The following is a 15,604-nucleotide window of genomic DNA, read 5'->3' as shown; positions in this document are numbered from 1 at the left end:
CTTTCTACATAGTCTTACAGAACTGGAGCAAAAACCAGGGGATTGAGAAGCTGTTCATTCGTATGTTGGTATATTATAGGTATCCTGTGCAAAAAGTATTAAGTAATCATGTATATCCTGTGCTGAGGACTCACAGAATAATTACTTCACAGGTCAGTAAAAGATAATTCTCTGTGTTATATCAGAACGTTACAACTGCTCTTCTCTTAATGTAATTTAAAGTTAAAATATAGTTGAGCTCTATTAACATGTAGCTAAAAATTATGCTTGTTTTCAACATAATTCATTTATACTGTTCTCCACACCGAGAATTCAAAGTCTGACTGTAAACCATTTTAAGATCCAATTTTTGCTTATATAAATGTCTACAGTTTTTTTTAAAGATAAAGAGGTGAAGTTGAAATTTTTTGCATGCTTGCGTAAAACCTGAATTAGGAAAGCAAACAACACTTCAGTCACGTAAATACTTTTTTGTACTGGAAAAAGTCTAGCTATTTAATTGATTCTTAAGGTGCAAACAGGCTGGATCAGTTGAGATCTCACTGTAGAAAGAAATTAATCCTAATCACGCTGTATCTAACTTGAAGACTGAAGAGCTAAATCAGTTGATCTGGGGCTGTAGGCTGGCCTGCAGCAGGAATGGAAATATGACGGGGAGCTGAGCTGCAGGATGTGACTCGGGGTATCCTGCACTGGAGGTGTTAACAGGGAGGGGGCTGCAGCTTACTCAGGGTGCCTTGGAAAGGGCATTTGTCCATCTCTGCCCCTCCTGAAGCCAGGAGGAGTTTTAATACTCAAGGGAGGATTTGGACTGCTCTCTGCATGTTGAAGGTTTTCTTTTCTCTAGTTAGGCTAAGGCATCATGCTTACAGTGCTGCAACAGCTTGCTGATGCTGAATGGGATGCCCCTGTGGCATCAGCTGCTCCAGATGAGATTTCCACTCAGTGACTTGCACTGGCCTGGTCCTTAGCTGAGCACATTAGGCCAGTTTAACTCACTAACTTGTCATAAAACTCCCCCCGCTCTGTGACACATGTTTTTTTCCCTAGTTACTTAGGATGAACATTTTGGAATACACATGGTATTTATTCCATACATGTATTATTTTCCCAATACAAGTTCTGTCATGTGCCAGCATTTGGCCACTGTGACCTTCTAGAGGTATCTGAACAAAAATGACAGTAAAATGTCAGACATAATCCTGGGGTAATGATTAGATACTGGAGAGCAGCACAGCTGAAACCAAGTTATACTCTCAGCAGCCTTAACTGATGGCTGCTCTCCTGCTGCACTACGCAGGCACACCTGTGTATGCTACATACTAAACTGCACCAGGGGCTTGATTCCAGAAAAAAAATACTTGTATTTCTCCCCCCTCGAAGTTATTTCCATCAGGATCAGTTCTCTGATTTGTGGTTTGGCCACACAAGCTCTTACACCAACCTCACATAGGCACTGCAAGTTGCAAAGCACTGAATTGCATCAGACAACTGAGGGTGCCTGTGGATGTGCTTCCAGCAGAGCCCCTAATCTCCTCCTGCCCTGCTGTGCCTGGGCAGGGACCACATAGAGACCTGAGCCACGTTGGTAACAATGTGGGGGGGAAAGAGGAATTGGGGTGGGCTGCCCTGTTTCCCCTCTCCCCTGGCTGTGCAGGGCACTGAGATCCAGCCATGCCTCCTGCATGGGACAGACAGCTCTGCCAGAGCCTCTAAAATACCAGAAATCCCCATGGGCTCCCAAGTGACTACTGCAGCCCAGCTGAGATGAAATCCCAGTGACTGCAGCTGATGGAAGCAGTAATTTTGGCATTAAAAGTAATCACCCCTGTGCTGTCCAGCTTTTGGCTCCCTTCAGTTTGTCCCCCCACCTTGGCTTGCTCCTTTCACCAGGGTGTTGCCTTTAGTGGTTCAGCCTGAATTCTTGGTTAGAGCCGTTCTGGTGTAAGTCACAGCTTCGCGTGGCCCTTCAAATATCTCGGAGTCCATCCCCAAAGCCATGTTGTGCGTGGGGCCGTTTGCAGGATGAGCCTGTGTGCGTGTGAGGGGGAGGAGGTGCTAGGAACATGCCTTGAAGGCTTCAAATCTGTTTATCTTCACACTCCTGAGAGGCGATCGCTCTCCTGTGACAGGGCAGTGCGCTGGAGGGAGCTGCGCTGGCAGCGAGGAGATAAACCTCTGGGGCACAGGCTGCTTTGGCCAAGTGGCCTCTCCCTGACCAGCAATTCCTTATGTCTCTGTGAGGTGAAATGGGACAAGAGCAGCAGGAAGCCTCCTCCAATCCTTCTTTTTAATAGTTCCTTGGGATAAATTGGAGATAAGAGGACAGACTGCATTGTTAACAAGCTGAGAAGGCAAAGACAAAGGAAAGGACTGCAATCTTTCACAGCAAAAATAAATAGGTATCTGTAGCATGGTATACTCAGCAGTATGTCCAACTGCTAGTCAGCCTCTGACTTGCTTTGTTTTTCATTTCTTTTATTTCCAGTAATTGTTTCTTGATTGCAAACATGTAGAGGAAAAGAGGCAGAAATGATTTGCCTATTTCCTGTTCTAACAGCAGAATGAAGGTAACTTATACAGGGATGAAAGGAGACCATATTTCATGCCTGTTGCTAAACAAATAGCTGCAGAACAGTGGGTCGTCATGATAAGCAAGAAAGACACTAACAAAAAGCTGCCTCTGTCTGGAAGGTTCAAGAAATTCCGTTGTAGATTCAAACATAGAAAGTGGTAACCTAGGAGATATTTTCTTTCTGTTGGGTTATTCTTGGTCTGATACTTATTGTATCGACCCAGTGTATTAACACTTTGATTTATGGACGATAACATCAGAGTACAGTACTGTAGCATTTCCAGAATTTTGTTTTGTTTTCTTACTGGGGAAAGGGTTGAGAGAAGGGACCATACTGAGCCAATTAAAAACTATGTACATTGCAAATGCAGTTTATGGGGCAGCTCTTCTCCACCTGCTGACCATTCCTACTCCTTGCTGTGATGTCCACATATGTATAAACCCTTAATGAAGTTATTCCATGTGTTTCAGCGCACAGATTCCAGCTGCGGCTGCCTGTCTGCTGTCACTTTGGTCCCAAGCCAGCCGATCACCAAGGGCTTGCATCCCTGGGGTCAGAGGAAGTAAATAGTGCTCAGCATCTTATGTGAGAGCCCAAGGTGGCTTGGCAGAGGGGTGCAGGCAGCCATGGCCTGGGAAATGTTCATGGCCGTTTGGCGGACCCGAGTCAGGGCAGCCGCTGTCCCATGCTATTGCCATACCTTCAGCTGCATGTTGCAACCCTTGGTGTTTCACCGTTCCTTTTATACCACAAAGAGCCAAGTTAGGGAGATAAACCAGGAGAAAACAAGCTCTACTGAAAAAAAGGATGAGTTTTCTGGCTCGTTATGTGTCCCAAGGAGCTCACTGCAGGCAGAGGAGCGTCAGCTGTGGTATAAGGGCCAGAAGAGAGAGCGTGGAGCTGCAGTAAACCCAAACTCCACACCATAAGAGCCCTACACTGTGTGTAAGGGAAAGAGCGCATCTGAGATCAGGTATGCCCTCAGGTGCGTACTCTCTGTTTCTGTAGCCATGGCTGTGTGGTTTGTTAAAAGTACCCAGAAGACCTAATGGCTTGCATCTGGGAAACAGCAGAGTGACTGACAAAAAATAGGTATTTTTTCCCACCTTCCAGCAGCAGCAAACAGGCATGGGAGAGCGAGGAAATGCATTTTGCCAGATCCCTGTGAGGTTACGCCTCCAAACTGCCTGTGGTTACCTCCAGGAGCTGGGGAGGATGTTGGTGTGTTCTCTTTCTCCTGCTGAAATTCATGACAGGATTCTCCTTCATTATGGTGTGATGAGCATTCAGGGGTGGCAGTAAACATCTGGAGGCTGCCTCCGGGGCACTGTGAAACAACCTGGCTGAGGTACATCCACGAATTTGGGCCAGTAGAGCGCTGTTGTGGAAGGTGGCTGGAAGGAGGAAAAAAAAAAAAATTTGCTAGTGTGTCAAATCATTGTATTCCTTCCTCTTTGGTGTTTGTTAGTTTATAACCAGATGAGATCTGTGTTAAATCCCTTTGTCAAGAAGGTGTGTTTTTGCTGTACAGGAAGGCTCCCTAGAGAGAAAGTTCATTAGCATTCCCAGGGCTCAGCCCAAGGTGTGTTTGCCCATCTGCTCATGGAAGGAGTGAATCTCCTTTGAGAAGGCAATGGAGATGGTAACTCTACACAGGTTCAAAATAAAGCAAGAATCTGCTAAGTGACCAAATGTGCTGAAAGTAAACATTTGTATGGTGGGTCTTAATAGAGTTAGCTTAACATATTGTAAATCTGTGAATACAGTTGTAATTGAGAAACAAGGAAGTGTCCAAACATGCCTACAGTGACACCAGATCAAAACCACTTGGAGCAAGAACTGTAAAGGAAAAAGGGGCTTTCCTGAGAAGAAGGGTTAATGACATGCTGCTGGGAGTGCAGCTTAGTGGCAGCCCATCAGCTGGGTTTTGAGGGCTCCACCAGCTGAAGGCAGAGCTGAGCTGGTGCAAATTGCCATAATTCCCCTGCAGTTAGTAGGGCTCCAGCAATTACCACTGCTCTCAGCCTGCCCTGAAAAATGACCACAGTTCTAATACTGCTGCAGCTGTGCTAAGCTGCCCATGGTCATTGTACCCTCTCCTCTGGGTGCCTGTAGCTACTCCTCATGCCAGGAGTGACACACGGCAGCTCCTGCCGTGACCTCCTGGCAGAGCCAGAGGATGAGCTGGGACCTGGCACTGGTAGCAGGGAAGGGTTGAGCCTGTGGGGCTGGGAGCAGTGGGGGGGGGGGGCAGGGATGATGATTATATGTTGGTTTAAAAATAGATTTGGGGTCCAGGACCCTACTACTACCTCACATAGGCTGCAGCTAATTGAGGATAGTGTTGTGATTGCATGTGTGGCAATGGGGACACTTAAACTGCTGTAAGCAGCGCTCTCCCCACCTCTCTTGTTTCTCACCCATGGGTGCTCCTCCTTATTCTTTTCTGTCCCACAGTGTGATGGTGTTAGAGCAGAGCTGTGTGAAACCAAACAGGGGGAACGGATTGTGTAGGCAAAGCCACTTTCCCACCTCTGAGCTTCTTCGGTCAGGTGGGACAGGGTGGCATGTGGGCACCCAGCTCGGGCAGTTTGTGGCCATGCCAAACACCATCTGTGCTGCTGTGATGGCTTTTCCCAGACCACGGGGATAAGAGAGTTAACGTGATGCTATTCTTTTTCTTAGATAGAGCTGAAATGCTCAGTGCAAAACTGACCACAGACTGAACAGAGCTATTTCTGGTTTAAGCTGAAAGATATTTGAATGGTCTAACACCAGAAAAATCTTACTCTAACCTGAAAAGAAACTGCATTTTCCATCCTGGGCTTGGGGCTGCAGAGATCTCATACAGAGTTCACCTTGGAAAGCTCCAGTTACTGTTGAATTTTCAGCTTCCATTTTCCTGAGGCTGCTACGTTCCATCCCAGGGAAGAGTCCTGCCTATTAGTTCCCTTTCTAGAGATGTTGATAATGCTTCAAGCAAAGCGTATAAACACCATGGTCATGAGATTTCATTCACCTCTGTAAAGTGTCTCTCCTTGCTGGTTCATAACGGGACCAGAATTCTGGATTTTATGGCCCCAGCCCAGTTTAGCAGTCCTGGATGGATTGACAGCTGCCCTCACATGCAGAAGAGCAGTAGAGCAAAGCCCCGAGCTAGATCTGTTCATGTCAATCTGATTTTTAAAAACTTTATTTTTGGGGAAAAGAACCAACAAACTGGGCTTGCCAGGGCTGAGGCTGAAATGCAGCATAAGGTAAATCAGGTTATTTACAGACCACAACCTGGACAACTTGCTGTTATTCCAGCTGTTGGTAACACTTCAAAGAGAGCTCTTACTACTGACTTTGGTTTTAAGGCATTGAGGAGCTGGCTGCTGGAGTATTACAAGTTATTTCTTTGAATGATGTGTGCAGCTTGTTTGCAGACCCCAAAACCTAAGAGAAAGCATAGAAAAGGGCTTATATAGGTCTGAAAAGAACCACAAAAACTGGGGAAGTTTGCATAGTTTCCCACACATGCCAAAAATGCAGATGGAGTCAAGTAAAAAAGTCTGTGTTGGTGACAGAAGAAAAATTGCTGCCCTGCAGCAAAGTAGGGATAGTTTTGTGTTGGCTGGCAATGTCTTGTAGTCATCCTGGACTGCTGTTCTGGCTTACTCAAGATAATGCTTCTGTGGGATGGTTAGCCAAGTAGATAACTGTTTATTGGGTCCATGTTTACTAACATGCTGTATTTGACAAAATTGTGGCTGGCAGTGACTTTAAACTGTGGTTCAATGGGTTTATCAGCTTGCAGTGAAGTATGAATTTAGATATGTTATCACAAGTCTGCACTATTTCTAATCCAATTAATTACTGGAAAACGTGTTAAAATAATGACTTCTGACAAATTAAGGAGGGAGCATTTATGCCCATCTAGTTATAGGACTGCTTAATTCTAGTAAGGAATTTAATATTTGTTTGGCTCAACAGAAATGTGAAAATGGAAATATTGGTGTTCACAGCTGCCTAGACCCAGGCGCAAGGAGTGCTCCAGCAGGAAGCACTTTTCTTTGTTAAGTCATTTAAGACAACTCTTGCATTTGATCTCAAGAGTCAAAACCTCCTGCTGGCACAGCGTAGTCCAGGGAGACAGTAAAGCTGTTTCCCTGCCACAGCAGAACACAGCAGTGAGCACAGATGACATGGCTAATGGAAACCATCCCACAAGCAGGACTACAACTTGCTCTCTGTTGGCTTTTTTTGTCCCCTGGTCCACAAGGACCAACTCCTGCTTCAAAAAGGGTTGGTGAATTGCGCAAGGAAGTTTCCCTCCTGGGATGGGTGGGATTGTGTCCAGTGCTGGGCAGTGCAGCACAGCCAACCGCTTCTGCCATGGAAGTCTTGTGCCATGAGTTTGCCACAAGAAAGAATGAATATGTTTAATATTCAAAAATAATATAAACAAAATTACTTGTGATACTTTTTTCATAGTTCACGCTTTTAGGAGTGGATAAAGTAAAACACTGAGGAAAATTCAAAAAGATTGGGTCAAGTGGATCCCGTTGCTGTATTTGCTCCTATTTGGATGCTGAACTGGTGCGTGTGCAAAGTCACTGTGAAACTCCCTGGATGCCTTTTGGGTAACTGATTTGCATGTAAAGCAAATCTTTCCTAATTACCTTTCCTGAAAACTTGTGTGAAGTTTCTCTGAATTCTCCTGCTTGTGTATTTTTGATAAGTAAGGATGGTGATATAGGTCAAACTAGGGCTTATGTTGTGTTTAGATAGCTCTGATTTTCTCCTGAAGGTTTTCAGAGGAGTCACTGACTGAGGCTGTAGCCAGTCCGGGTGATGATGCAGCAGAAGGGACCAAGTTTGGCTGCCAGCTCCCGGCTCTGTGAGCTTTGCAGTGCTGGCAGGAACAAAAAGCAGTAAAAACTTGCTGGTCACTGAAGTCAGCAGCTCTCACAATGAATGCAAACAGGGAGCAAATCTGCTGAGTAAGAAGATGCCTTCCTACATGGTAACTTTAGAAACTAGAACTCTGAACAGACAAAAAAGAGCTTAGAAATCACTGGCTGCAAGCATGGAGGAAAATCATGGGTAAAGTTGAAAGCTTAGATAGTAGTGGCAGCATTTGATTTGATGATGTCTCCCATACCCATCGTCTGGGGGGTGTTGATAGCATGATTCTCAAGCCCTGTGTTTGCAGTTTGAACTGAAGGCAGATGTAAACTTATGGCTGCTTTCTGGTGGGGCCTGCACAGCCCTCGGGAAGTGGTTTTACTGGTGCTGCATGAAGGGGTCAGTGAGAATGACTGACGCAATGGCACTGTTTCTGATCAATTCCCATCCTCACCATCCAAAATTGTGTGGGAAAGCCACTTTCCCTGGGGGCTGGGGGTGCTCTGCCAAACCTGGACGTTACTGCACCTGCACCGGGCCCTAGGCCATCCACTGTGTGGGGCTTGGGCTGAGCCCTGCCAGGGGCTGGATGCCCCGGGTGGGCAGCTCCAGGTTTGGCACAGGTCTTGGGTAAGGCCGGGTCTGGCTAAGCGCACGTTTTGCCGATGCTTGCCATGCCGGTTAGTGGTGTCCCGGGAGCCGCCCGCGCCCTGGGGGAAGGCATGGCCGGCGGATCCTGCCCTGCTCGGAGGGGCGCAGCCCCTGTCCGTGATGTTACAGAGCCGGCAGAGCGTCCAGGCTCGGGGCTGTCCCGGTGCGCGGGCGGGGAAGCTGCCGTCGGGTCCCGGCGCTGTCCGAGGCGCCGCCGCCCGGGAGAGGCCGCGGCTCCGGGGCAGCGCCGGCGCTGACCTGGGCGGGGGGTCGAGCCCGGCCCCCCCCCTGCCCCCGGCCGGCACAGATGGCGCCGGAGCCGGTCGCCCCTCGTGCGCGGGGCCGGCGGGTCCTGCCGCCTTCCGCCCCCCCCCCCCCCCCACCCTGCCGCCGGGGGTATTGTCCACCGCGGCCCGCCCCGTCCAGCGGCGTCCCTCCCTCCTCCGCCCCCCGCCCGGCCCTGCCCCTCGCCCCTCTCCTCCCCAAAGGCCAATGGAGACGAGATGCGGAGAGTAGGGCCGGGACGGGCGCGCCGGGGCCGCTCCGTCCGTCCCCTGTCTCCTCCCCTCGCCCGCTGACCGGGCTGTGTGGCGGCGGCCGGCGGGGCATGCCAGCCGCCTCGCGCTAAATGGCGCCGCTCCGCCGCCGGGCGCTGCTGCGGGCGCTGCTGCGGGCGCTGCTGCTCCCGCTGCCAGGTGAGTCCGCGCGCCCCGGAGGCCCATTGTCCGCCCGCGCTCCGCCGCACGTGGCTTTATTTATCCGGTCATCGGTGGTACCGGCCGGCGCGGGAGCGGGAACCGGCCGCGGCCGGGCGCTTTGTTCGCGACGGGGCGGGCGGCGCGGAGGGGTCCCGGGCGCTCCGCCCCGCCGGCAGGGGGCGCGCTGCCCCCCTCTCGCCAGAGCGGCCGTTCATCAGCCCCGCGCTCGCGAGCTGAGGGGGGCTGCGAAGGGCCGGGCGGCTGCCCCGGGGCGGGCCCTGAGGGGCGCCCGGCGGTTTGCCGCCCCTCCGCTCGGCGGGGAGGGGGTTTCGCTAACGATTTCTTGTAAAATCAGCCTTTTACGACTCATCCCGCTCCGGCTCCTGCGGCCAGGCTTGTAAAATTAGCGAGCGGCGCGGGCGCCGCGGCTCCCCGGGCGGCGCTGCCCCGGCAGCGGTAACGGTCGCACCTGTGTGGCCGCCGCCCGCCCCGCGGGGGTCCCCTCGGCACCCTGCGCCTCCGGGGCCGAGCCCGGGCTGTGGCCGCGCCGTGTTTAAGGTTCTTCAGCTCCCTGACACAGTCCGCCTGAGAAGCAGGAGGCAAACGGCCGGGCGTTTCCCAGCCCCAGGGCTTTGCTCCCCTTGAAGGGAGGACCGCAGCTTTCCCCGAGTTTGGAGGGCGCGGAGACCTCGGAGCCTGTAACACCGATAGTTTTACCTCGTGCCGTGGGTTTAGCAAAATGACTCGCAAGTGCACGTTTATACTTACGGGCAACATCTTTTTCTTCTCTCTTAGGAGTGTGGTGCTTTAGTGAACTGTTTTTTGTGAAAGAGCCTCAGGACGTTACTGTCTCAAGGAAGGATCCAGTGGTTTTAGACTGCCAGGCTCGTGGTGAAGCTCCTATAACTATCACATGGCTGAAAAACGGAGGCAAAGTATCTGAAAATGAACGGATCTACACTTTATCTAATGGCTCGTTATATATCAGTGAGGTGGAAGGAAAGAAAGGAGAGCTGTCTGATGAAGGATTTTACCAGTGCTTAGCTCTGAACAAATACGGGGCCATACTTAGTCAAAAAAGCCACCTCACACTAGCAAGTAAGTTCCAGCCCTTGTTTGTTAACCTGTCCCCGAGTTTGTGACAGCAATTCACTGAGCAGCGCACAACAACCTATCGTTTTGATTGCGTACCTGGAAAGACAAATTACAAAGTCAAAGAGCAAGTAAATTCCACAGAACCTTTGTTTCTTTTTAAATGTTTAAAGATAACGAACAAAACTTGTGCTGGCCCCTTTTTGAGTCCCTGATGGAGCAGGAGTGGCACGGCCACCTGTGAGACCTCTTGGGCAGCGCTGCCTTGTGCGGGTGGCTCATGTGGGTCGCCGGGTTCCAGAGCAGGTAGTGATGCAGAGCTCTGCTGACAACCTGCTACAAAAGTCCTGGGTCTTTTTTCTCAAGTGATGTTCAGGCAGCCTTACAAGGGCTATCTACAAATCTGATAAAATTATTATTCCTTGTTCAATAACTTGATGTTGTGTTGTGCCATCTTGGGGCAGGGCAGAACGATAATAGTGATGGCTGTCTTTGGGAGAGGGAAGAGGGAAAAGGTTTTCTGGGCAACTGTGAGATTATATGACCAAGCCCTTGGTTTTCTGACACCTGTGTTCAGTCAAGCAGATGTGGGTGCTGTCCCTTTTGGAACTGCTTCAGGGTCCTCTGGAACCGACCATAAGGGCCTGTTACGTGGGTCCACTAGGAAGTGAGAGCTGTGTTTCTAGGGTGACTCCCTACTGCTGGATGAATGGTGAAGGAAATAGTTGTGTGTAAGTGCCTTTATGGCTTTAGCAGTCTGTCTGACCCCGAGTGTGCGTTGCCCTCCATTTTCCTAGTGTCTTTAAATGTATAGATGTGTGTTGAGAACTGTGCTAGTAGACTGCTCCTACAACACTTCCGAAAAGTACATGGAGTCATTTCAAAGAAAGTATGACACAGAGAGTGCACAGTTTATGTAGTCTTCTCATGTTCCCTCTATAATAGGACTTAACTGATGAACTTAATCTAATAGGAAAAGGCTTACTTTGACCTCTTCAACCCTGTTCTTAGCAGCAAGTTGCACAAAACTGTGGTGCTGGTACCTCTATGGAAACTTGACGTGACTTGTAATTGCAAGTTTCACTAAATTCAATCTGAAACAAGTTAATACAATTGGTACATTAGCTTATGTAAAAAAATACGTGAATGTTAACATTTGTTAGTTTTTTTCCTATGTGCTTCTGAAGTGATTCTAAAAACTGTCCATAAGATACCCCAGGAAGGTGTCAAATACTTTGTTCAGTGAGCCAGAGCACTGGGCAGTTGAAAATCAGCCTGGAAGGAGGGGCTCCCAAGTAAGTGATAATTTTTTCACATGCTGTAAGAGGCTGATCTGTGAAATCTTGATTTCAAAAACCTGGCTATGTATTACTTTGTACTATGGCATCTTACTCACATACAGGATTAATAGACCAAGCAGGTCTTGGATACTTTTGATAAAATGGTGAAAAGGGAAGTGTTAATACTGTTGACATTTAAATTCACATCATTAGGTTTCAGAGTGTCAGCAATGTTAATAAACAGACTGAAGAAAACCTTTCTTAAGAGGATAGGAATTTTTTGTTGTTGTTAACAAACACAAAGCAAAGCGGTGAATGATGGATTCTGTGTGTAGGACTGTGGAAAATTCAGGGCCATTTTAAATCTGAGACGTTGCAGGATGAGCTCTGTGCTCAGTATCAGAACTTCTGGAATAGTACAGAGCACTACAGAAAGTACTACAGCATAGTAATACACTTGCATCTGGTTTTATTCAGACAGTAGGGAACTTCTATGAATGTTTGTTTCTCGCATGCACATTATTTCACCAAAAAAGATGGTTTAATATTTTTTTTTTTGATAATGAAAGATTTTCACCAAGAAAGAGTTGTGAACCAATAGATTGTATGCTGTGGAGTGAGACTCTTGTTTTGCAGCCCGTTTTTTTTTTCTTTCTTTCTTTCTTATTTTTTTTCCTCTTCCCTCCCCTGTAAGACTGTGACAAAAGGTTTCTTTTTCTTCTTTGAATACTTGAAAGGTTTCCTATGGCTGTTGGAGAAAACTGGAAGAGATAGTGGATCCATAATGATCACAGTAGGTGTTGTTGACTTAGTGATTAAGTGGTTAACTAGTGGCCAAACATGAAGTTAGCCTATGTAGCAGTCTCTTCTTATTAGTCATATTCTAATCTGACCAGTTTCAGAATGTCAACTTTACTGTAAAGCTGTGAAATAAGGCAGTAATTTGTATCGTCATATTTTGAAGCCCATAAAACACGTGCAAAATTAGTTTTTTATCTCATTTTTACAGTTCTTCTGCCTGCTGTTGTGAGTTGATTGAACTTTGCAGACGTTTTAAGTGAAATAAATTAAAGTCTTGTGGGGGATTTTGTAGGCTTATAATTTTGTTTAGAAGCAGTTGTCGGTTGTTGCGAAAGCAAATTACCTTGTGGTCAGGGTACAGAAGGAACTATACATATTAAACAGGTGGAGAATAGGCATTAAATGGGCATTCTTTCTTTAGAGGAAAAAAGCAAATGCTCTCTTCAGTTGCTGGTAGCAGCAGGGTGCGAGGATGTTCTTTTACTTTGCCTGGTCAGAGCTTTTGCCAGTAAGCTTATCTTTTGCTTCAGAATTGTAATGTTTAGTGTTGCATTTGGAAATCAAAAACTTTAATCTGTCCGAGAGTTTAAGATTTGAACACACAAGGAGATCAGCTCTTGGTTTCTAAAGTTAGGAACTGGAAGCTGAAGGTTGCACTCTTGGCAAGAATTCCATTATTCATGTGCAAATTAAGAATTCACAGGGTTAAAAGGTTAGAAACTGGCCAGGATGAGGTTTACCCTTGTGATAAAGAGCAGATGACCCTCATTCATTGGCCAAAGCTTTCATGTAGCTCCTCTGCAAAGTTAGTGATTGCCATGAATTGTTCTTGAGGAATGCAGAAATTCAAATGTGAGCAGGCCTTTCCTTAAGTGTCACTATGGAGCCTTATCTCCCGAGCACATCAGAGTAGGTCTGCAGGGACAGGGTTCCTCCCCAGAGGCCCCAAGGCTTTGCTTTCCTGTTGTTCATCCGTGCACAAAAGAATTTGACTGATTTAGGGCTTTTTTTTTGGTGAGATCCCCCTACTTTTTGAGAGGAAACTGTGGGGCTGAGGTGTTGCTTAGGTAAAATAAATATTAGTTTCAGTACATGCTTGTAGTTGCTTCCAAAGCAGGTTAATTGATGTGGGGGGGAGATGAGGAGGTTCCTGTGTGGTTCTTTGTGAAGCAACATGTGGGGGTAAAATGCTAGCAGTAAAGAGAATGTCTTACTCAGAATTGAACTTACTGCTGCCACTGCCACTAAGAGAGGTCTCTCTTAACGGAATATAAAACGAGTGCAGGCTGTGGAGAAAGTCTAAAGCACTTCTGGTACAACTTTGAATCAGCCAAAAATAAGATGAGATTTTTGTCTTCCTGCATTTTAAAATTACGACTGTTTAATCACAGTTAACTAAGATTCTGTCTAAAAATAAAAGTAGACATCCAGTAAGATAGCAGTAAGAAAAAAATGGAGAAGGTGGATCATGTTCTGAAGCTAGTAACATGGGCTTTGGGCAGTGATTGGACAGGACGGTCATTGTTTATTTCCTTTTCACAAGAAGTGAAAATTGAAGTCTTAAGATGGTTGGATGGGATATATACAGCTGGGTAGGAGCATTCCTGGATAACCCTTTCTCCTCTTGTAAATTGGCTGAATTGGTTTTAATGTTTGTGAATTACAGGAAATGTAAGCCCAATTCTTCGTGTACAGGTTTCTACATTTCACAAGAGTGAAAGGTTATGCAAGCAGAATGTTTCTGGGAACGTGCTCCTGGAGGGAAACTGCGTGTGCACGCTGCACTGCGGTTTGAGAGACGCTGGGCCTTTTACGCATAGCAGGCTATGATTTGTGGAAGGTTTGTAATTTTGCTTACCTGCTGTGGCAGTGATGTGACTTCTGGTCCCACTGTCGTGCCAATAATTGGCAATATTTATGTTTTGATATCCTAATAACATCTTTTGCTTTGCTTTTAAAGATTTGCACTTAAGAGTGCATCCAGCTGAGCCTTATTCTGTACTGTGACAATCACGCTTTCTTAGCAGTTCCAGCTGTTTGTTCCCACTTTTGCATTGTGCCCGCCCTTGTGTGGGCACAGCTGCATGTGTGGCTAAGTGAACAGGGAACTGATCTGGGTTAAAATAATAGAATTAAAACAAAAGATGATGTTTCACCCAAATGAGTTCCCTGATGCAGTTTGTCATGGAGCCACTCACAAGTGATTGCACTGGCGTAACTGAGAGGAACGATGTGGAGGTGGGAAGGCTTAGTGGGGACAGAGGAAGGCTGCTGAAACTTAGACTGTCACAAAAATAAATGTTCATCAAACTATGGCCTTTATGGAACATGTGTGTAGGCAAACATTTTGCCCTTCTGCTATTAATTTTTTTAAAAATTAATTTTAATATCTTGCTTTAAATCCAGGTATTTAGTGGCTGTGGTCTAATGATATAGTTTTCGTATTGTTTGGAATCTGTCATTTTGTGTGTCTTCCAAATGCATGTAGAGCTCAAAGGTATGTTTAATTGTTGTCAATAGTAATGGAGAGAGGAACAAATTCTGAGATAGAAGGGTGGGGGTTAGGGGGCAGAAGTGTTTTTTGACTGTGGTGGAAGTGAAATGGCAAATGGCAGTTGTAGACAATGGTCTTGTATTAAAAGAGAGAGCAAAGTCTTAATGCTGTAGAACTGGTGTGGTTACAGACAGTTTGAGGAAGCTCTTCTTATAGGCTTTTACAAGTGCTGCCTTATTGCTATTGCTTAGATTAGTTGATTGGAATGTCCCAAGAGGAGAATCCATTTCCAAGCTGAGAGTGCACATGGCTGATCCTTAGTGCATTTCAATTCCAGTATTTAAGGCAGGAGGAGGATGTTTAATGTCTCAGTTGGCAATGTCAGTTGATAACAGTGAAGAAGAGCAGTAAGATTTTTGTTCTTTAACTGAGATACACCAAAGAAATAAGAAAACTGGGAAGTATTTTCCTTCTTAACTCTTTTTCTTGTAGGATTTTCCTCTAGAACTCCCCAGACATCTTTTGACTGGAGCTTCTATAACACCTTTACGGGAAGAAATTGTCAACATCCTTTTAAGACATAACTGTTACAGGTTTTTTGGGGAGTTTTTTGGCACTAGGGCATTCCCTATTCTTTCAGCAATGACTGATCTGTAGCTCTTCCACAGACTAAGGGATGGGCTTTTATATTGTTGCCAGGACAAGAAATGTATAAAACTTTACCTAGTGCACATGAACAGTGTTGGTTTCTACTACCACATTACTAGAGAAGTGAGCGTTTTATGGGTTTCCTCAACACCTCAGTTTCAAATTTGTCAAGCATAATGCCACATTTTATGCCCTTGCTTTTTCTTCCTAGCTAGTAAGGCCAAAGCTGTTACGGTTTTTACTAGTTTTTATCACCGTAACTTTATAATGTATAAAGTTTTTAACAGCTTTTTTTTTTTTTTTTTTTTTTTTTTTAAAGGCATGCTCAGTCTTATTGGCAGTGTACTCTGTAGCTAATAAAACCTTCACCTACATGAGAAATGTTGAAGGAAAACATGGTACCATGCTAGAGTTGTTCTAAGCTGTGACTAGAGGCACTCAGTTCTTACCTGGTGCAAGTTCTACGTGTGATAT

At 46.4% G+C, this 15,604-nt stretch overlaps 1 protein-coding gene across 1 annotated transcript in view; it reads left to right on the top strand.

Moving 5' to 3' along the window:
* The first annotated feature begins 8,724 nt into the window (after window positions 1–8,724).
* The window catches only part of PRTG (protogenin), an 82,731-nt gene continuing 75,851 nt past the window's right edge, over window positions 8,725–15,604 (top strand). Inside the window, 2 exon segments of the mRNA XM_074880761.1 lie at window positions 8,725–8,812; window positions 9,611–9,913. Coding sequence (XP_074736862.1) covers window positions 8,725–8,812; window positions 9,611–9,913 — 391 coding nt within the window.

The sequence above is a fragment of the Strix uralensis genome, chromosome 11, assembly GCF_047716275.1.
Source record: "Strix uralensis isolate ZFMK-TIS-50842 chromosome 11, bStrUra1, whole genome shotgun sequence".
NCBI lineage: Eukaryota > Metazoa > Chordata > Aves > Strigiformes > Strigidae > Strix > Strix uralensis.
Note: the sequence above shows the minus strand (reverse complement) of the source record. Positions and strands in the feature narration are given on the sequence as shown.